The sequence below is a fragment of the Schistocerca gregaria genome, chromosome 4 (genome assembly GCF_023897955.1).
Source record: "Schistocerca gregaria isolate iqSchGreg1 chromosome 4, iqSchGreg1.2, whole genome shotgun sequence".
Taxonomy (NCBI): domain Eukaryota; kingdom Metazoa; phylum Arthropoda; class Insecta; order Orthoptera; family Acrididae; genus Schistocerca; species Schistocerca gregaria.
Genome location: NC_064923.1, coordinates 76,513,876 through 76,534,944, shown reverse-complemented (window position 1 = coordinate 76,534,944; position 21,069 = coordinate 76,513,876). Strand labels below are relative to the sequence as shown.

Genomic DNA, 21,069 nt, shown 5'->3' with positions numbered 1-21,069 from the left:
CGCTGAGACAGAACCAGCTTTTTCAGACATCAGTTAGTGAAAAAGACAAGTTCTCTTGAGGTATCTTCTTCGGTTGAGCATTCAGGTATCTCTGAGTGTGATATTGTAACTCGTGGATGTACTGAACCCATTCCGTGTCAGCTTGGTTATATGAAGAACTCAGCTGTAAACAATTGTGAGGACAATGTGGGAGATCACAAACACTAAAATCATTTGTATGCCTTTATTTGAGCCTGACACACTTGCATGCAGCTTGGAACAGGTATATGCACGACTTAATGAATTCAGTCTAACAGATTCACAGAGGTAGACACAAGGTAGTAATTTAAAACAATACATGGGAGGAAAGTTAAAACATTTTGCAAAGTTGTTCCAGCAGATTTCTCCAATAGGACAGCAACTTCGTTATCACATGGATTTAAAAATTTCTCTCATCGTCTGTTTTAAACTACTCATGGAATCACTAGCAATTTTCAGTTTTCTTTTCCATAAATAAAACAAATGGTACATGGTGGAATGAATAGACAGTTGACCAATTGTTTACGCAGAGCTGCAGAGGATGCATTCCGGAAGGTGCTTGTCCTTTATTTGACAAGAAGAAATGAGTCTTTTTGCCCCTTGCCACTTTTAACATGCTGGCACCTATCTTCTAACTCGTCACCTGCACCAAATGTTCCTTCCCTGGCAACGCAGGTCTGCCGCTCCACACCTGCCACGGCGGCACGACGCAGCACGCATTACTCCGTGTGGTGCACCGGCTCCTCCTCTGCCGAGTAGCAGCGCAGGACGTCCACGACGGCGTCCGCCTTGTAGTAGACAGCGCACGCCAGCGGGGTCCAGCCCAGGAAGTCCCTGACGTCGGTGTCGGCGCCGTGCTGCAGCAAGTTGAGCGCGATGGCGGCGTGGCCGCGCGTCGCAGCCAGGTGCAGCGCCGTCTTGCCGAAGTTGTCGGCGCGCTGGCGGAAGCCGTCGTGGCCGAGCACGACGGCCACCGTCTCCTCGTCGTCGCTGAGCAGCGCCAGCATGAGCGCGTCGCGGCCCTTGTGGTCGGGCGTCCACGCCGAGCCGCCCTCCTCCAGCAGGCGCTTCAGCAGCCGCGGCAAGCCCGCGCGCGCCGCCCAGTGCAGCGCCGTCATGCCCACGCGGTCGGCGGCCCGCTTGTGGCGGCTCGGCGCGTCCAGCAGACAGGTGGCCGTCGCCTCGTTACGGGCCTGCAGCGCCCGCAGCAGCGGTGTCATGCCCGCCATGTCTTGGTGCCACCTGTACGTAGGGGTGGGTGACAGATTACTACTAACCACAATTACTTTGGTCATACATTATAGATATAGCAACGGCCTTGCCGCAGTAGATACACCGGTTCCCGTGAGATCACAGAAGTTAAGCTCTGTTGGATGTGGCTGGCACTTGGATGGGTAACCATCCAGCCACCATGTGCTTTTGCCATTTTTCAGGGTGCGGCAGCCAGCTGGCAACGAAAGTTGTTCGTAGTGGTCCCCTAGAGTGAGAGCGTAACCCACACAATCAGCAACCATCGAACCATCAGCGAAAACAACGCCAGAGCCCTGATACGGGAGGAGGATGGAAAGAAAGTGGTGGTGGAAGGTCTCCAGTGGGACAGAGTCCTTAGGCCCTGTGCCAATTCAAGCCGAATGCAAGGGCAAGGCACCCACCATGGGGGTGTACACAGAGGGGCCTGGAAAGGAGGTGGAAGAGGGAAAACCCCAAGCCCGGAGAGAAGCTCTCTGACACAGACCGTGATTGTACAACCCAACTGGGGCCGACATACAGGGAGCTAGACGACCGACTGCGGGAACAGGAGACGATAATTGGGATGCCCAGGCAAGCTACAAACATGCGTAGCATAAGCAGCCAGTAAAAGTTGGCGCCGTAACCACAGTGGAGGTACACCTGCCTCCAGAAGTATGCTGCCCACAGGGCTGGTACGGAAAGCACCAGTGGCAAGTCGGATCCCACTGTGAAGGATTGGGTCCAGCACCCACAACACAGACAGGGATGCTGAACCATAAGCCAGGCTCCCATAATCCAGATGGGACTGGATTAATGTCTGGTAGAGCCGTAAGAGGGTAGTTGGCCGGCTCCCCAGCTAGTATGGCTCAAGCACTGCAGAGCATTAAGATGCCGCCACCAACACATCTGCTTAAGCTGCCGAATATGTGGGAGCCAAGTCAACCGGGCATCAAAAACTACACCCAAAAACCAATGTGTCTCCACCACAGCAAGAAGTTCGCCAGCAAGATAAAACCGCGGCTAAGGGCGAACTGTTCGTTGCCAGCAGAAATGCACAACGCGGGTTGGAAGCCGAAAACTGGAATCCATGCACTACAGCCCAAGACTGCGCCTTGTGGATAGCGCCCTGCAGCTGACGTTCAGCAGTGGCAATGCCAATGGGGCTATAGGAGAGGCAGAAGTTGTCAGCATACAACGAAGCGGAGACAGATGTTCCTACTGCCGCAGCGAGCCCGTTAATTGCAATTAAAAACAGGCAGACACTTAAGACTGATCCCTGTGGTACCCCACTCTCCTGAACTTGGGAGTAACTATGGGACGCCGCGTCCTGCACGCGAAAGCTAAGATGTGACAGAAAATTTCGTATGAAAATCGGCAGCGGACCCTGAAGACCCCAATCATGAAGTGTACAGAGGGTGTGATGGCGTCATGTCGTCTCATAGACTTTCCGTATGTCAAAAAAAGACAGCGATGTGGTGCTGACGGCGGGTAAAGGCCATACAGATGGGTTACTCTAGGCTCGCCAGGTTGTCGGCAGCAGAGCGGCCTTTACAGAACTCACCCTGAGATGGAGCTAGGAGGCCCCAAGACACGGGTACCAAACTAAGTCGCCGGCTCACCATCCGTTCGAGCAACTTGCAAAGAACGTTGGTGAGGCTAATGGGGCCGTAGATGTCCACCTCCAAAGGGTTCTTGCCAGGTTGCGAAACAGGGATCCGTTTGGTCCTTATTTCCTGTATTTTGCGTTCCTCAGCGAAAACAGGGCAGTCTTGGCTCCAGAATGGGTGGTTCCAAGAGCAGTTGATGCACATTTCTGGAGATGGGTAGTCAGTCCCAGCGCCATGAGCGGTTTTTTTGCACTTCCCATGGATCGCTTCACCTCCGAAACTCCTTGTTGTATGGCCAAAATGCTGGCATTTATAGCACCACATAACATTTGGAATGCAAGGCCGAACATTAACGCAAAGGAACCCTGCAATAATATGTTCAGGCAGCGTCAGAGAATTGAATGTGACTACGAAAGTTGCAATCTTTTCAGTTTCTCCATTATTCCTTCATGTTCGTTGCTTCACATTGACTTTCCCCTGGGATGCCCGTTCTTGCTTCAGTCCCACTATGTCCATGTTCATGATATGTCAGCATGTGACAATGCCGTTACTGGAGTTGACAGAGGTGGTCCATCTTCGTTTGCTTTCGCCTTTTTCCCGCACTTGTTGCAGGGTCGGCGTGTTTACAGTCCGATATGGCATGGTTAGTGTGAAGGGGTAGCCGCATGCCCTTCCTGCCGACAGCCCATACCCACTGCGTTGGAAGCAGTGTATTCCAGCTGACTGTGTCTAGCGTAATTCATGAAATAGTGTGAACATGTTTCAGATGTCTGCGAGACGTGTAACTGAGGCGGGACAAGGTGACCAGCCCAGTATTCACCTAGGGGGGGGGGGATGTGTGAAATCGGCTAAAAACCACATCCAGGCTGGCCAGCACAGCAGCGCTCTTCATTAATCAACTGGGCGGATTCGATCTGTTGCCAAAATCCTACTCGAGTCCAGGAAGCAGCGCATTAGCACTCTCGGCTGACCTGGCGGGTCGAGGTGTGCATCTCAACAATGATATCGTATTCACCAAGTTTCTGCGATTTCTGAAGAAGTTCCACCTGATTTGACCTGTACGTTTCGACCAACAATGAGCCATTACACAGTCATTTTATAGATTTTTAACGTCCCAGCTAGATCTTCCAAACCCTTAAGGACATAGAAAGGGAACGCTTTCTCAAATGTCCCCTCCTTCCTCTTTATTACCAGAAACATTGTTATTCCTGACTCCATGGGCCCTGTTACTCAAGTCCAAAATATTCTTATTACCAGGTGGAGTAGCCCCTCTCGTTCTTTTGGATGAATGGGTGTGGATACTAGGAGGCAGTAGACCCTACCCCTGGGAGGCGATGATGATTTCAAGGGTCTCATATTGGTCCCACGACTAGCTAGGGAAATAAGGGTCCACTCAGACAGAGTCCCACGTGCTTGAGTAAGCGTTATACAATTGAGATGTGGCACGGCCTCAGAGGTTGTCCACTAATGACTGTTCCACATTAATATCCATACACCCCACAAGCGAGTAGCACACCTTGAGATTCAGAGTTATTTGTTATAGATGTTTATTTCGTCCTCGTGATCTGGGCAGTCAAACCAAAACCCCCATTCCCTGTGACACACAATATTCCACAGTCATGCCGCACAGTGGTCGCTGAAGGATGCTCAGAGCTTACGGTGATGAGGTACTGGCAGGGGTTACTAATCCCCAGCTCAAGAACCCCATTTTTGCCAAGTTTGTACACAGAATATCAATGCTGAGCTCCTGAGGGCGATACAATGCAGAAAGCTTTGGGGGAAAGAAGTACGGTTCTGTGTGAAATTGGGAAGGGCTTCCAAGGACAAGGACCGCCTCACAACTGGGAAAAGAAGAGAACAAAGTACCGGGTGATCAAAAAGTCAGTATAAATTTGTAAACTTAATAAACCATGGAATAATGTAGATAGAGGGGTAAAAATTGATACACATGCTTGGAATGACATGGGGTTTTATTATCACAAAAAAAATGAAGTTCACAAAATGTCCGATAGATGGCGCTGGACAGCAAAACGTCAGTGACTGCACATGACAATCGTGTATAAAAGGAGCTGTAATATGAGAGAGAGAGAGAGAGAGAGAGAGAGAGAGAGAGAGAGAGAGAGAGAGAGAGAGAGAGAGAGAGAGAGAGAGAGAGAAAATCAGATGCACCAGCAATCGCAGCATGTTGACGTTACCAGAAAAGGCGCTTTTAGTGAAGCTGTATTATCAGAATGTGGAATGTGCTAGTTCAGCATTGTGATCCTACCGCCATAGAAAGGGGATTCGAACGGGTAAAGGTCCATTGACAAATGCAGCTGTGGCGAGAATGATTTCGAAGATCGAAGCCATGGTTTGTTTAAATGATAAACCCCGTAGTGGCCGACCGAGCACAAGATGTAATGCTGCTGAGACAGTTCAGGAAGAAATGGATACTGTAGCGGGTTCGTCTATGCACGGGGAAGTTAGCGCTCATGCAGTCGCACGTCGCACCGACATTCCATACACTACTGTTTGGTTGGCACTGAGGCGTACCCTCCTATGCTATCTGTACAAAATCCATTGGCATCAAGAATTGTTACCTGGCGATTTAGTGAAGCAGAGGGCATTTGCGGTGTGGGAGTTCCAAAGATGGCGGAAGATGACTGGTTGAGTAACGTGTTGTGGATCGATGGAGCTCATTTCAGACTCCAAGGGTCTGTCAAAGTCCACAACTGCAGAATTTGGGCTACCGAAACTCCTAGGACTATCGCGGTAACTCCATTGCACGACGAGAAAGTCACGGTATGGGTTGGATTTACCACATCTACCGTTATCGGGCCTTTTTTTCTTTGAGGAAATTCGTGTTTCTAGTTTTGTAACTGCTACTGTGACAGGTGAGAGGTACGCCGATATGTTACAGAATCGCATCATCCCCAGCCTGGCTGATAAACACCTGCTGGAATGTACAATGTTTATGAAGGATGGCGCTCCACCCCATATTGCTAGACGCACGGAAGATCTATTGCGTGCATCATTTGGTGATGATCGTGTGCTCAGCCACCACTTTCGTCATGTTTGGCCTCTCAGATCCCCAGACCTCAGTCTGTGCAATTATTGGCTTTGGGGTTACCTGAAGTCGCAAGTGTATCGTGATCGACCGTCATCTCAAGGGATGCTTGAAGACAACATCCGACGACAATGCCTCACCATAACTCTGGACATGCTTTACAGGGCTGTTCAGAACATTGTTCCTCGACTACAGCTATTGTTGAGGAATGATGGTGGACATATTGAATATTTCCTGTAAAGAACATCATCTTTGCTTTCTTACCTTGTTATGCTAATTATTGCTATTCTGATCATATGAAGCGCCATCTGTCGAACATTTTTTGAACTTTTGTATTTTTTGGTTCTAGTCAAACGCCATGTCATTCCAAGCATGTATGTCAATTTGTACCTATCTACATTATTCCGTGATTTATTCAGTTTTCAAATTTATACTGACTTTTTGATCACCCCGTAGATACGATTAATTGATTTGTTTAGCGCAATAGGGCAAGAAATTGACTGTGGCTTATAACCGCCGTTCCCTACCTTGGCGGCCCGAAGCTGAGCAACCGCTGCACGATATCCGCCGTGCCGTTGGCCGCTGCCCAGTGCAGCTCCGTGCGGCCGGTGTTGTCCACGCGCGGGGTGTAGGCGGCCGTGGGCAGCAGCAGCCGCGCCGCGTCCAGCCGCGAGTGGCGCAGTGCGTAGTTGAGCGCCGTGCGGCCCGCCTTGTCGGCGGCTTCCGCCCGCGCGCCGCGCTCCAGCAGCAGCCTCACAATGTCGGCGGTGCCCGCGGCCGCCGCCAGCTGGAGCGCCGTCCTGCCGGCCCTGTCGGCGGCCGCCGCGTCGGCCCCCGCCGCCAGCAGCGCGCGGCACTGCGCCACGTCGTCCCACCTGGCCGCCTTCATCAGCGGCGTCTGGCCGTCGATCTCGCGGCAGTCGACCGTGGCCCCCGCCTGCAGCAGCAGGTGCGTCGCGAACGAGTTGCGCGTCACCGCCGCGTAGTGCAGCGCCGTGAAGCCGTTCACTTCGGCCGCGTCCAGATGCAGCCGCGGGCCGCCCACACCACCGCTGCACCTGCCGAAGGCCAGCAGGCTCTGCAAGACGACGCCCTCCTCCACGAGGACGGCCCAGTGCAGGGGCGTCTTGCCGCCGCCGTTGGGGACGTTCAGCCCGTCCTCCGACTCCACGAGCCGGCGCATCGCCTCGCGGTCGTCCGTCGTCACAGCACGTACCAGTGGCGGCGCGTGCTCCATCAGCGGAGCCGGGACGGAGTCCGTCGCTGACCTGATAGCCGCCACCAGTGCTGCCAACGCCTCAGCCAGAGCCTCGCTGCTCGAGGAGACCGGCGGCTCCCCACTGGACGGAACCGTCACCAGGGAACCCATGTTGCCACTGCAATAGTGCAGCTGTCCTTCAGACTTCTCCAGCTTTTCAGAAGGAAACCTAGGATTTCTAAGCTAATTTATTCAAACTACTGTAAATTTTGGAAACTAGCAACACCAACGGATATTCATATGTCTAGATGAGTATAATCACTTCACTATTCCTTTAAACAAGTACTTTTCTTCCAGTTTCTGAACTGCTTTCTGCTCTTCATAGCACAGGGATGAGAACAGAACACCTGGGGGTGATGTTGTCTACACAAGACTGTATCATGTTTCATAAGCATTTTCAGATAGGCAACTATTTCAACAGTTTAACTGGTTGACTAATGGGCTTGAACAATGTAAACCTACTAACACATGAACTGTATTCATTGTTCCTAATATGGACAACCATCAGCTATATAATGGAACGACAATAAAATTATGTGCGAGACCAGTACTCTAACCCGAATTTTCTGCTTATCACTTACTTTCAATTAAAATGTTTCCCTGTAAGGGAATGGACGTAATGGATATACAATTGCAGGTTCTAGACGTATAGGCTACAACTTGGAAGTTTGGATCTGGCTATGATACATGTTCGCATAGCCTTACAGCAAGGCGACTGCTCATTGGAAGTGGAAAATCCAGGTTGTGTCCCAACCTGGCACAAAGTTTCGTTGTCATTCCATTATATGACTGATCGTTGTCCCTATTCGCAACTGAAAATACATTTAATGTATTTCTTCACAGCTGTAGCCGCCACAGTGCCTGTTCCAGCAGACAAGAATGCATGTATGAAGGAACATTGCATTGTACTTCTGAACAACCCAAGCTCTACAGTATCATATAAGCCTTCCAAACCGCTTAGCCCCTTCAGATCCCTGATACTTAAGAAATATTATCCCTCATATACTCCACTGATGTGTACATAGTAAACCTCCAATTCTTTAAAGAATGTGTAAGGTGGCAGCATGAATGAAGGTTAATTATGCACCTTACACGAGAATTTATACATCATAAATTGTAGATGGATATGTCACCTGATATACTTAAGTGAGCAGATTTGCCTAACAAAATGTACAGTATGCAATGCAAAAAGGTATGACACGCCATTCGACAGTATTAACACACCGAATCCCAATCCTGCGTGTAAATGAGCAAAAGGTGAAAAAAGCTGGAAGAAACGCTTTAGTTTCGGACAGACTCGAGTTGCACAGCCACACCTCACACACAACGAAAGGTTTCTAACAGGGTTCAGTGACCTGTGGTGAAGGAGACAACGAATTGCACCAAGCGATACATCAAAGGGAGCAGGTAATGGCCCACAGCTGCCAGCAATGGAGAAATTCTTTAGAAAACTGTGTTCGGGAATTTCCAGATGGATACAAAGAGGCTGAAAACACAGTAGTAGTAGTAGTAGTAGTAGTAGTAGTAGTAGTAGAGGGGTTTTTGGGGTGCATGACAGCAAGGTCTTTAGTGCCCGTTCAACAACAGAGTGAGACAAGTGTCAAGAAAAAAATTCAGAACAGTTATATAAAATGGAACATAAAACATGGGGAACAATCATTGAAAAATATGTGCTCACCCACATCAAAGCGTGGAATGAAGCAGGGCATCAGCAGTAAAACATGTACAACACAGAAAGAAAGTGGTAGAGGGAGCTAAAACAATGGAGCAGATTGAAGTGGCTGGCTGACTGTCCAAGGAAAAAAGGGAGGAGTCAGCCACTCTGCAATGGACTAAAACCTCCAGCCTAAAAGTTTAGGCCAGAGTCCAGACACTTCACAAAACTTAAAAACCCTAGACACACACATCTCATCGTTAGCTAAAACACAAGCCAGATCCCCAGCAACTTGTGCTTCTGCCCTTGCATAACAGTATAAAATGCAGTCTGTTAAAATGTGGCGGACAGATGTGCACACCACAAGCATCACAAAACGGAGGATCCTCCCACTGTAATAAAAAGCTGTGTGTGAGAGGACAGTGTCCGATGCGAAGACATGTGAGGGCCACCTCTTCCCACCTGAGCAACCAGCAGGAGGAACGCCATGGCCAAGTGGTTGACTTTACCAACCGCAGTTTATTGGCCGTCACCACCAGCCATTCGTCCTCCCACAACTCCATGCACTTCCTGTGGAGAGCAGCGATGACTGACTGCAAGGGGATAGGACACTGGACCACATCCTGCTCTCTGCAGGCCTCCTTGGCAGCCCGATCGGCCTGTTCATTGCACCATATGCCGACATGACCAGGCACCCAGCAGAAGAATACCTCTTTACCCCGCCATTGGAGCAAGTACAGTTGGTGATGTATCAGCCGGACCGTCTCCTCAGTTGGGTACAGGTTCTGCAGTGATTGTAAGGCACTAAGAAAATCGGAGAAGAGAAGAAATCGATCGCCCCGAACACGATTCATCTGCTCCAGTGCCTTCAGGATCGTGTGGAGCACCACTGCGAAAACGGTAAATTCAGCAGGGAGGCCAATCCGGGTAACCTGATCAGGGAACACTACAGAACAGCCAAGAAAATTCTCCTGTGTGGAGCCATCAGTGTAAACGACAGTGAAACCGTGATGCACATCTAAAATGTTAAAAAATAGAGATTGGAATGTAAAATCTGGTGTACTATCTTTCTTAAAATTAGTCAAATCTAAAATAAGTTTGGGTCTCCGGAGGAGTCAAGGTGGGGATCTGCTCCAACCGCGACATAAAACACAAAGACCAGCCATAGATATAGCAGCAAGGAAATCCTGTGCGCGAATCCCATAGGGCTGCGTTGCCGATTATGGAATAACCGTGCCAGAGGAGACTGAGCAACGGTATGGTATGCAGGTGTGAATGGTGTGGACAAAGTTTTATATGCCTGTCGTACTGTAAGTAGCCGTCGCCGCATATTAAGTAGCGGTTCACCAGCCTCTGCAGAAGAGGCTCGGTATGGGGCTAGTTCGGAATGCCCCAGTGGCCAACAAAAGCCCTTCATGGTGCACAACGTCCAACATCTTTAAGTAAGAAGGCCTCGCAGACCCATACACCATGCACCCATAATCGAGCCGAGATCGCACAAACGCCCTGTAAAACTGGAGCAGACAAGTCCTGTCAGCTCCATGTACTGTGGCTAAGACATTTTAAAATACTTAAAGTCTTAAGTGACCGCCGTTTCAGGTCTTTAAAATGAGGTAACCACGTAAGCTTTGAGTCAAAAATGAGCCCCAGAAATCGCACCGTGTCTTTAAAAGTAAGAATAGTGTCCCTCATCCTGAACTCGGGAAAGGTTAAAATCGAACGAGAACGGTTAAAAAGAACACATACAGACTTCTCGGTGGAAAACATAAAACTACTCGCCTGCGCCCATTCATCCAAACGTCTAAGACTAAGTTGCAACTGATGCGTTGTCGTTGCAAGGCTTGAAGACGAGCAAAACAAAGAGAAATCATCCACAAACAAGGAACACTGGACAGGACTTTTCACTATGGACGTAATGCTATTAATAGCGATGGCAAAGAGTCACACTTAAAAAATGCTACCCTGAGGGACACCGTTCTCCTGCTCAAAGCGATCAGACAGGACGTCACCAATTCGGTATCTAAAATATCGTGGCGAGAGGAAAGACTGAATAAAAAGAGGAAGACAACCACGAAAACCCCATTCGTGAAGCTGCTCCAGGATGAGACGCCTCCAAGTGGTATCATAGGCCTTCTCGATGTCGAAAAATACACCTAGAAGGTGATGACGGCGTGGGAAAGCTTGTTGTATAGCCGCCTCCAGAAGGGCAAGGTTATCGAAGGTGGAACGAAACCTCCTGAACACATACTGAAAGCTATTAAGGAGTTGCCCGAATTCTAACATCCAGACAAGGCGGCGGTTGACCATCCGCTCCAAAGTCTTCCCCATGCAACTAGTGAGGGCAGCACTACGGTAGCTACTTGGGCTCGTGCGATCTTTCCCAGGTTTTAAAAAAGGTATTAAAACTGCCTCACGCCACCCATCAGGAAAGTGACCCGATGCCCAAATGGCATTAAAAAGTGCGAGGAGGATTTCTCTGTTGCGCATTGTGATGTGACATGGCATACTGTAATGGATCCTGTTGTGACCAGGGGATGTGTCACGAGCTCCAGACAATGCAGAATCCAGCTCTCACATAGAAAATGGGCAGTTTAAGCTTCATGAGAGGTGGACTGGAAGTCCAGATTACATCTCTCAGCAACCGCTCTATGGCGCTGGAAACCTGGATCCTGACTGGTTGTTGCAGTAACTGTGGCAAAATACGCTGCCATAGTCTGGGCAATGTCTCGCGGATCTGTATGGAGAGTGCCGTTATTCATTACAGCAGCTATGGGGCACCTCCCCCCTCTGCCAGAAAATTCTCCTGGTGGTCTCCCACACAAAGGAACTATTGGTGGAACGCTTAATGGTGTTCAGAAACTTTTGCCACGACCTCTTCTTGCTCTCACGAATAATGCGGCGACATCTTGCCCTCGCCACCCGAAAGGCTGCAAGATTCTCAGCAGTTGGTCGACACTTGAACCGATGCAGAGCTGCACGCCTGGTCCTGATTGCAGAGCGGCATTCGGCACTCCACAAAGGCACAGGTGGTCTCTTCCGGTGGCCTGTGGACTGTGGAATGGATGCTGCAGCGGCATTGTGGACCATTTTGGTAATATGATCCACCCACACCAGAACATTCGCACAGTGTTCGAATTGGGCCAACTGGCTATAAAGTGTCCAGTGAGCTCCAATGAGTACCCATCGTGGTGGTCTCCTTTCAGAGCCCACGCCATCTGGCAGGTGAATCCAGATTGGGAAATGATCACTGCCGTGCAAGTCAGCGACCACTTCCCAGTGAGCACTGGAGGCAAGAGCTGGAGAGCAAAGCGAGTGATCAGTGGCAGAGAACGACTCAGTCGCTGTGCAGAAATGAGTACTCTGTCCTCCATTGAGCAAGTAGGCACAGGATGAGAGGAGAAGCCTCTCAATTGCTCTACCCCTGGGGCAGGTAATTGCAGAGCCCCAAAGCACATTGTGGGCATTAAAATCACCGCAAATAATGAATGGCTGGGGGAGCTGTGTAAGAAGGTCGGTGAGGGCCGCTTCATCAAGAGCATCATGTGGGGGCAAGTAAAGCAAACATACAGACAATGGATGACGCACGTCCACAGACACAGCGACAGCCTGTAAAGTTGTAAGTGAGAGAGGCGAGAAGTGGTAGTCCATCCTGACGAAGATACCTACACCTCCTCTAGCTTTCTCTCCACGCAGGTCGTCCTTTTTGTGGAGTGTATAGCCTCGTAGCTCAGGGGAGTATGAGGGATGGAAATAAGACTTCTGGAGACAGAGTTTCAGTGGTCTACCCTGAGAGAGTAAAAGTTCCTCCACATGCGTCCTGAACCCTTGCAAGTTCCACTGAAGTATGGGAGCCATCTATGATGGGGGCAGCAGCTTCATCCTGTCTCTCCGACAGGGCGGGGAGACTGCAGCCGGTGGAGGGGCAGGCGTGGGGCGCGATGATTTCCCCACACATACATTGGATTCCATCAACTCCGGAGAAGAGTTGAAGCCTCATGTAAAACATCATCTGCATGGTCAGACGGTTTACCACAGGATTTGGCTCGCTGTTGCTGCTGTACAGAAGCATTCTGCGGTTTGGTGGGCTTTGCGGGAGCCAATGTGGCAGTGGTAATGGCCATACTGGACCTTGGAACCGCCTTAGCTGTTGGAGGCGCCAGGGGCTGGCCCAAGTTCACCACTGTACCCTTGTCTGCTGTTCGAGTAGGGGCTACCGGCTCTGAAACACTGGCTGCATTGCAAGTGCACTGACAGCTGCAGGTATTAGTACCAATACTCACCACCTCTGTCTGTGTTGAGGCATCGGCTTTTGGAGAAGTCTGGTGAACCAGGGATGCAAAAGATGTAGCAAATGTGGGAGGCTGCAACGACTTATAGAACTTCTTGGCCTCACCATATGGAATACGCTGGGTTGTTTTTATTTCCTGGACTTTGCGTTCCTCTAAAAATATTCGGCAGTCCCTACTCCAAACAGGGTGGTTTCCAGAGCAATTGATACATCTGGCTGGAGACGAGCAACCAACTCCTTCATGAGCAGCCTTACTATAGTTGCCACAAGTCGCTCCGCCTTTACACTCTAAAGTGGTATGCCCAAAACGCTGGCATTTAAAACAACGCATTGAGGATGGGAAATAAGGCGAAGGAAGCCAGCTTTAATATGTTCTGGAAGTTTCGTGCTACTGAAGGTCAGAATAAAGGAGTCGGATTTCACAAGATTGCCATCAACCCTCTTCATGATGTTTGACATCAACGATACCTTCCGGAGCCCACTCACGTTGCAGTTCGTCTTTGGGAATGTCGACTAGATCCCGGCATGTCACAACACCTTTGCTATAATTCAAGGTGCTGTGCAGTTCTGTGACTATGGCATACTCCCCAAGGCACGTAGCAGCTTGAAGGTTAGTTGCTTGCTGGGAAGTGGAAGTTTCCACGAGCAAGGTCGCATTACACAAACGCTTCACTGATTTTAAGGAGCCACAGATGCCCTCCAAAACCTTTTGTATACAGAAGGGCGAAACTTTCTCAAAACTACCCTCCTTCCGTTTTACAATGAGAAACACGTTCTGATTTCCACAATGCATTCTGTTACTAAAGACCTGACTGGGCAAAGATGTGCTGCAGTCAGGGGGACTGACTGCACGAGCCCTCTTCAGAGACTGGGGAGGAACCTTCCAGCAGCCCACCCTTTCCGCTGGGAGGAGGGAAAGAGGATTTCGAAGGATCCATCTCGGTCCCACGAGCAGCAAAGGAACTAGAAGTCCACCTAGACAGAGCCCCACATGCCTAGGTAAGCCTTATACAACTGGGGTGCGGCAGTTGCCCCAGAGGTAGCCCGCTTGCGACTGTTCCACCCCAACAGCCATGCATCTTATAGGTGCGCAGCACACCGTAAGATTGAGGGTTTTTATAGAGGTTTACCTTCCTCGCAATCCAAGCGGTCAAGCCAAGATTACCATTCCCCGCTGCACACAACATTCCACTGCCGCGCCATGCGGTGGTCGCTGAAGCATGTCCAGGGGTTACAGTGACAGGAGACTGGCGGCGCTGACCAGTCCCCAGCTCAGGACCCCGGGGTCGCCAAGCCCGTGCTCAGCAAACGAAGTATACACGCTGCTCCATCTATGCACCTGTATATCGCCGTATTTTCCAGATTAGGGATGAGTGCATGTTTTCTCGCCTAACGAGACACATAGGGCAGTTTCAGGTGAAAAAATTAGTAAAGATTTTGATTAGCTTTTTATAGGATTTTCAGAGGGCGAGAGCAGCCATGCAGCCGATAACACATCGTAGCTAAAGGTAAAAGCTGGCAGAAGTATAAAATTATTGGATCACCAGCTTGCATCCACTGTGAACGTGAGTAACCTTTAGTAATCTTTTGCATATCTTGTCACAAAAACTAACCATTTTCTGTAGACTTAATTATCATCCTAAATAGTATCCAACTGAGAGCCGTACTTGGATGAATTGACGTAAAATTGGCCACCTCAGTGCTTCCCTTTCTAGACGTACGAAAAATCCTTTATATAACCTATTTAAATTTTAATATTGTTGTGTTCAATATTATATCTGCTAACCAAAACGTAATATGTAATATTTGAAACTGTCATGTCACAATCTGTGTAAACCAGTGTGCTTCATAGACAACAATACAGAAATTAAATTTTGTACCCGTGGTCTAGGGGTAGCGTCTTTGATTCATAATCAAAACGTCTTCGGTCCTGGGTTCGATCCCCGCCATTGCCTAAATTTTGATAAGTAATCAGCATTGGCGGCCAAAGACTTCCGGCATAAGAAGTAAGCCTCATTCTGCCAAAGGCCTTGTCAAAGAGGGCGGAGGAGCGGATAGAGGTTCAGGGCACTCTTGTCCTAGTGGTGGGAAATTGCCCCTAAAGGCGGAAGAATCAGCAATGATCAACAACATGAGGATGCAGAAGGCAATGGAAACCACTGCATTAAAGACACATAACGTGTATCCACAGGACATGTGGCCTGCAGTTGACGAAGTGTCACGATGATCTCTTCATTGGCAAAAGATTCCGGAATAGTCCCCGATTCGAACCTCTGGGAGGGGACTGCCAAGGGGGAGGTTACCATGAGAAAAAAGATTGAATAATCATCGAAAGGATAATGTTCTACGAGTCGGGGTGTGGAATGTCAGAAGCTTGAACGTGATAGGGAAACTACAAAATCTGAAAATTGAAATGCAAAGGCTCAATCTAGATGTAGTAGGGGTCAGTGAAGTGAAGTGGAAGGAAGACAAGGATTTCTGGTCGATTGAGTATCGGGTAGTATCAACAGCAGCAGAAAATGGTATAACAGGTGTAGGATTCGTTATGAATAGGAAGGTAGGGCAGAGGGTGTGTTACTGTGAACAGTTCAGTGACCGGGTTATTCTAATCAGAATCGACAGCAGACCAACACCGACAACGATAGTTCAGGTATACATGCCGACGTCGCAAGCTGAAGATGAACTGATAGAGAAAGTCTATGAGGATATTGAAAGGGTAATGCAGTATGTAAAGGGGGACGAAAATCTAATTGTCATGGGCGACTGGAATGCAGTTGTAGGGGAAGGAGTAGAAGAAAAGGTTACAAGAGAATATGAGCTTGGGACAAGGAATGAAAGAGGAGAAAGACTGAGTTCTGTAACAAGTTTCAGTTAGTAATAGCGAATACCCTGTTCAAGAATCATAAGACGAGGAGGTATGCTTGGAAAAGGCTGGGAGATACGGGAAGATATCAATTAGATTACATCATGGTCAGACAGAGATTCCAGAATCAGATACTGGATTGTAAGGCGTACCCAGGAGCAGATATAGACTCAGATCACAATATAGTAGTGATGAAGAGTAGGCTGAAGTTCAAGACATTAGTCAGGAAGAATCAAAACGCTAAGAAGTGGGATACGGAAGTTCTAAGGAATGACGAGATACGTTTGAAATTCTCTAACGCTATAGATACAGCAAAAAGGAATAGCGCAGTAGACAACACAGTTGAAGAGGAATGGACATCTCTAAAAAGGGCCATCACAGAAGTTGGGAGGAAAACATAGGTACAAAGAAGGTAGCTGCGAAGAAACCATGGGTAACAGAAGAAATACTTCAGTTGATTGATGAAAGGAGGAAGTACAAACATGTTCCGGGAAAATCAGGAATACAGAAATACAAGTCGCTGAGGAATGAAATAAATAGGAAGTGCAGGGAAGCTAAGACGAAATGGCTGCAGGAAAAATGTGAAGACATCGAAAAAGATATGATTGTCCGAAGGACAGACTCAGCATACAGGAAAGTCAAAACAGCCTTTGGTGACATTAAAAGCAACAGTGGTAACATTAAGAGTGCAACGGGAATTTCACTGTTAAATGCAGAGGAGAGAGCAGACAGGTGGAAAGAATACATTGAAAGCCACTATGGGGGTGAAGATTCGTCTCATGTGATAGAAGAAGAAACAGGAGTCGATTTAGAAGAGATAGGGGATCCAGTATTAGAATCGGAATTTGACAGAGCTTTGGAGGACTTACGGTCAAAGAAGGCAGAAGGGATAGACAACATACCATCAGAATTTCTAAAATCATTAGGGGAAGCGGCAACATAACGACTATTCACGTTGGTGTGTAGACTATATGAGTCTGACGACATACCATCTGACTTTCGGAAAAGCATCATCCACATAATTCAGAAGACGGCAAGAGCTGACAAGTGCGAGAATTATCGCACAATCAGCTTAACAGCTCATGCATCGAAGCTGCTTACAAGAATAACATACAAAAGAATGGAAAAGAAAATTGAGAATGCGCTAGGTGACAATCAGTGTGGCTTTAGGAAAAGTAAAGGCACGAGAGAGGCAATTCTGACGTTACAGCTAATAATGGAAGCAAGGCTAAAGAAAAATCAAGACACGTTCATAGGATTTGTCGACCTGGAAAAAGCGTTCGACAATATAAAATGGTGCAAGCTGTTCGAGATTCTGAAAAGAAGTAGGGGTAAGGTATAGGGAGAGACGGGTCATATACAATATGTACAACAACCAAGAGGGAATAATAAGAGTGGACGATCAAGAACGAAGTGCTCGTATTAAGAAGGGAGTAAGACAAGGCTGTAGCCTTTCGCTCCTACTCTTAAATCTGTACATCAAGGAAGCAATGATGGAAATAAAAGAAAGGTTCAGGAGTGGAATTAAAATACAAGGTGAAAGGACATCAATGATACGATTCGCTGATGACATTGCTATCCTGAGTGAAAGTGAAGAAGAATTAAATGATCTGCTGAACGGAATGAACAGTCTAATGAGTACACAGTATGGTTTGAGGGTAAATAGGAGAAAGACGAAGGTAATGAGAAGTAGTAGAAATGAGAACAGCGAGAAACTTATTGATGGTCACGAAGTCAATGAAGTTAAGGAATCCTGCTACCTAGGTAGTAAAATAACCAATGACGGACAGAGCAAGAAAGACATCAAAAGCAGACTCGCTGTAGCAAAAAAGGCATTTCTGGCCAAGAAAAGTCTACTAATATCAAATACTGGCCTTCATTTGAGGAAGAAATTTCTGAGGATGTACGTCTGTAGTACGGCATTGTATGGTAGTGAAACATGGACAGTGGGAAAACCAGAACAGAAGAGAATCGAAGCATTTGAGATGTGGTGCTATAGACGAATGTTGAAAATTAGGTGGACTGATAAGGCAAGGAATGAGGAGGTTCTATGCAGAATTGGAGAGGAAAGGAATATGTGGAAAACACTGATAAGGAGAAGGGACAGGATGATAGGACATCTGCTAAGACATGAGGGAATGACTTCCATGGTACTAGAGGTAGCTGTAGAGGGCGAAAACTGTAGAGGAAGACAGATTGGAATACGTCAAGCAAATAATTGAGGACGTAGGTTGCAAGTGCTACTCTGAGATGAAGAGGTTAGCACAGGAAAGGAATTCGTGGTGGGCCACATCAAACCAGTCAGTAGGCTGACGACCAAAAAAAACAGCTAAACATTAATGTGCTCTGTCGTAGAATAAGGGTCCACTCCTAACCCCAGTAATTTATTCTAGTGACGCTAACGCACTCACAGGGTGGTTATGCTGTTGTCTGACGAATGTGAAAAGGAGTGGAGTGTCAGAAATCCATCTCATACACAAATGGGCTTCAAACTTTTGATTGCAAATGGATTAGTATGTTAAACATTTGATGTTAAACATTTGATGTTAAACATTTGATGTTAAACATTTGATGTTAAAGAAAAAATTTGGGAAAGGTTGGAAATTATGTTTGAAATTTGTTGGAACAATTTAAATGCTCCTTATGAAATACTAGTTGAGTGCTGTCTGGGTACCTTGCGCTCAGTTTTAAGCAAAAACTTAGTGTTTCACCGATCTCAATGTTTATATAATATTTCCTGAACGATGTGCCATACAGTAAATTTTGCATGTACATTTGGTTACATGTGTGGACACTTGCTTCAAGTGTTGCAAATAGAGTTAGTAGTAAGGAAAAAAGTAAAAGTAAGTAAGCAAGTCTGGAACATCATGCCTGATGCAGTAGTTTTATAGTATGAACAGCAAAAATGTAGTAAGCAATGAACTATTTCCTTTCATCATCTTTGTAGAGGGTGGCAGTGTGAGAAATTGTAAAGGTTTGAAATTGTGAAAAGTTTGTTGCATGTCACTAAGTGGTCTCATTCTCAAATACTTGAATGAAATTTAGGTATTTTTAAATGGTATGTTACGCTACCTCTACACGCAAGTTTTCTAGCTAATATCTGTCTTACTGTGCCAAAATTATTAAAATAAAATTATACCTCTGAATGAGCAGAAGATGACAGCATTTCAAACTTTTAAAGTTAGTCAACAATTACATTAAATTATGAAAATTTAATTTCTGTTACCCTAGAAAAATATCAGATAGGCAACCTGCAACATACTATCAACCACAAGCCAGATTAGCTGCATGTGATTTCATTATTCTGTGTGTGTGTGTGTGTGTGTGTGTGTGTGTGTGTGTGTGTGTGTGTGTGTGTGTGTGTGTGTGTGTGTGTGTGTGTGTGTGAAGGAGTTTTTCAGCATATGTGATTCATTTTGCAAAAACCCTCAGCATGGAATTTCCTTAACCTCTAAATGTTTGTGCATAAAGGTAAAAGGATTATGTGGATATTACAGCCTATGTATAGTTCTTAAGATGGCGAATTTGCGCATAACTTCATTCTGACTAACACTGTCTGAATGGAGTAGTAGGTTCGTTGTAATTTACATTTGATAGCTTGTATCTTCTTGGATATAGATTAAAAGCCTACAACTTTATGTATGAAGGGGTCGAACAGAAACAATCCATAAATTCAATATTCATTCACAAACACAATTATGGGGTGGATGTATTAATGAATAATCAAAACTTGTAATAATTATCTCTATTCAAATTTGCATGAAGATTAAATGGAAAAGAATGTCACTCATCTTTCAGTTAAATGACTTCTTTCCCATGTAAAAATTTAGTCTCTCCAAATGTTCAACGATAACTGACAGCTATTTAATACTGTAACTGTGGATCGGAACAGCCACTTTAAGTTACTGGCTGAAAACGCTGACATCAACACTTTCATTACTATTCTTTCTGAAGTCTTCAAGCACGAAATCAAATTGACCTACACTGCCAGTGCTGCGAATTATGCTCTGCAGACATGCTGGCCCCTTCGTGAAGATAGAGTCACCAGCACTTTGAAAGACGTGGCTGACTTACCGTGTTACTACGCCAAGTCAATCAGAACACCAAGGCGTCCCAACCTAAATTCGATTGTACCAGACTGTGCCTCTCTTGCAAAACTTATACCCTCCATATTCCTCGCTATGAAAACGTGCCAGTCGCCAATCGCAAAATTACGAACCACTGGGGTCCAGTCACGCGAGTTTTCTCCAACCGAGAATCTTGGCAAAAATAAAGCGTTCCTTCCAGCCTCCAATGAGATGAAACTCTCCCCTGCTAACAAGAAACATTCATTTCAACGTTGCAGCCTGATGTCACACATGTTCACACCAACTGCACGTTCGCCCACCAATGTTCATAGCCTCTTAACTGGGCTTGAAAAATTCAGTGAGGACCTTTATGAGACCAGAACGTTTCCTGTGTCCTGAGCTTCCTACAAACAGCAGATATTAATCTTAAAAAGAAGTCGGGAAACATCCCCGACTCTTGCACAGGGCGCCATACCTTCGTCCTTGGCCAGACCATAGCCACAAGGAATAGTGTGGGAGAACGAAGCTTGCCGCCCCCTGCAGGTTCCGGGCTGACCTTGCTTCCAAGAACCTTCCACTGCCCAGACCGCAATATATGTCCAACCGTCACCTGACCAGGTTGGGCCAAGCATTTCTTTTGCTGTCTCAAGTCTAATGCTTGTACATTCACATGCACCCTAGAATCATTTTAATACATTAAAAACCGTCAACAATTTGATAAAGAGACACGAAAATGATACAATGAACCCCACTGCCAGTCGTCATGTTTTATGATACAAATAGCTTTTTATACCGTTTTACCTGTTATCAGCCTCGGAAAGATAAATATACTCTAGCTAGCTGTTACCCACTGCCTCACTCGCATAGCAGCAGTTTTGTTATGAGGAGTCGGTTGGATGGATGATTAAAGGAACCAAACTAATAGGTCATCAGTCCCTTTTTCCTCTAACAGACAGGTCTAATACGACTAGATCAGAGCAAGCCTACTGCACAAAACCCAGAAGAAGAAAACCCCAAGTTCTACCAAATGTTAATGAA

At 47.0% G+C, this 21,069-nt stretch overlaps 1 protein-coding gene across 1 annotated transcript in view; it reads right to left on the bottom strand.

Annotated features, from left to right (window-relative positions):
• Positions 1-209: 209 nt before the first annotated feature.
• The window catches only part of LOC126268140 (serine/threonine-protein phosphatase 6 regulatory ankyrin repeat subunit C-like), a 60,710-nt gene continuing 39,850 nt past the window's right edge, over positions 210-21,069 (bottom strand). Inside the window, exons 2-3 of the mRNA XM_049973671.1 lie at positions 6,429-7,277; positions 210-1,260 (exon numbers count right to left, since the gene is read on the bottom strand). Coding sequence (XP_049829628.1) covers positions 738-1,260; positions 6,429-7,270 — 1,365 coding nt within the window. The 5' untranslated portion in view covers positions 7,271-7,277 and the 3' untranslated portion in view covers positions 210-737. The remainder of the gene's footprint in view (positions 1,261-6,428; positions 7,278-21,069) is intronic.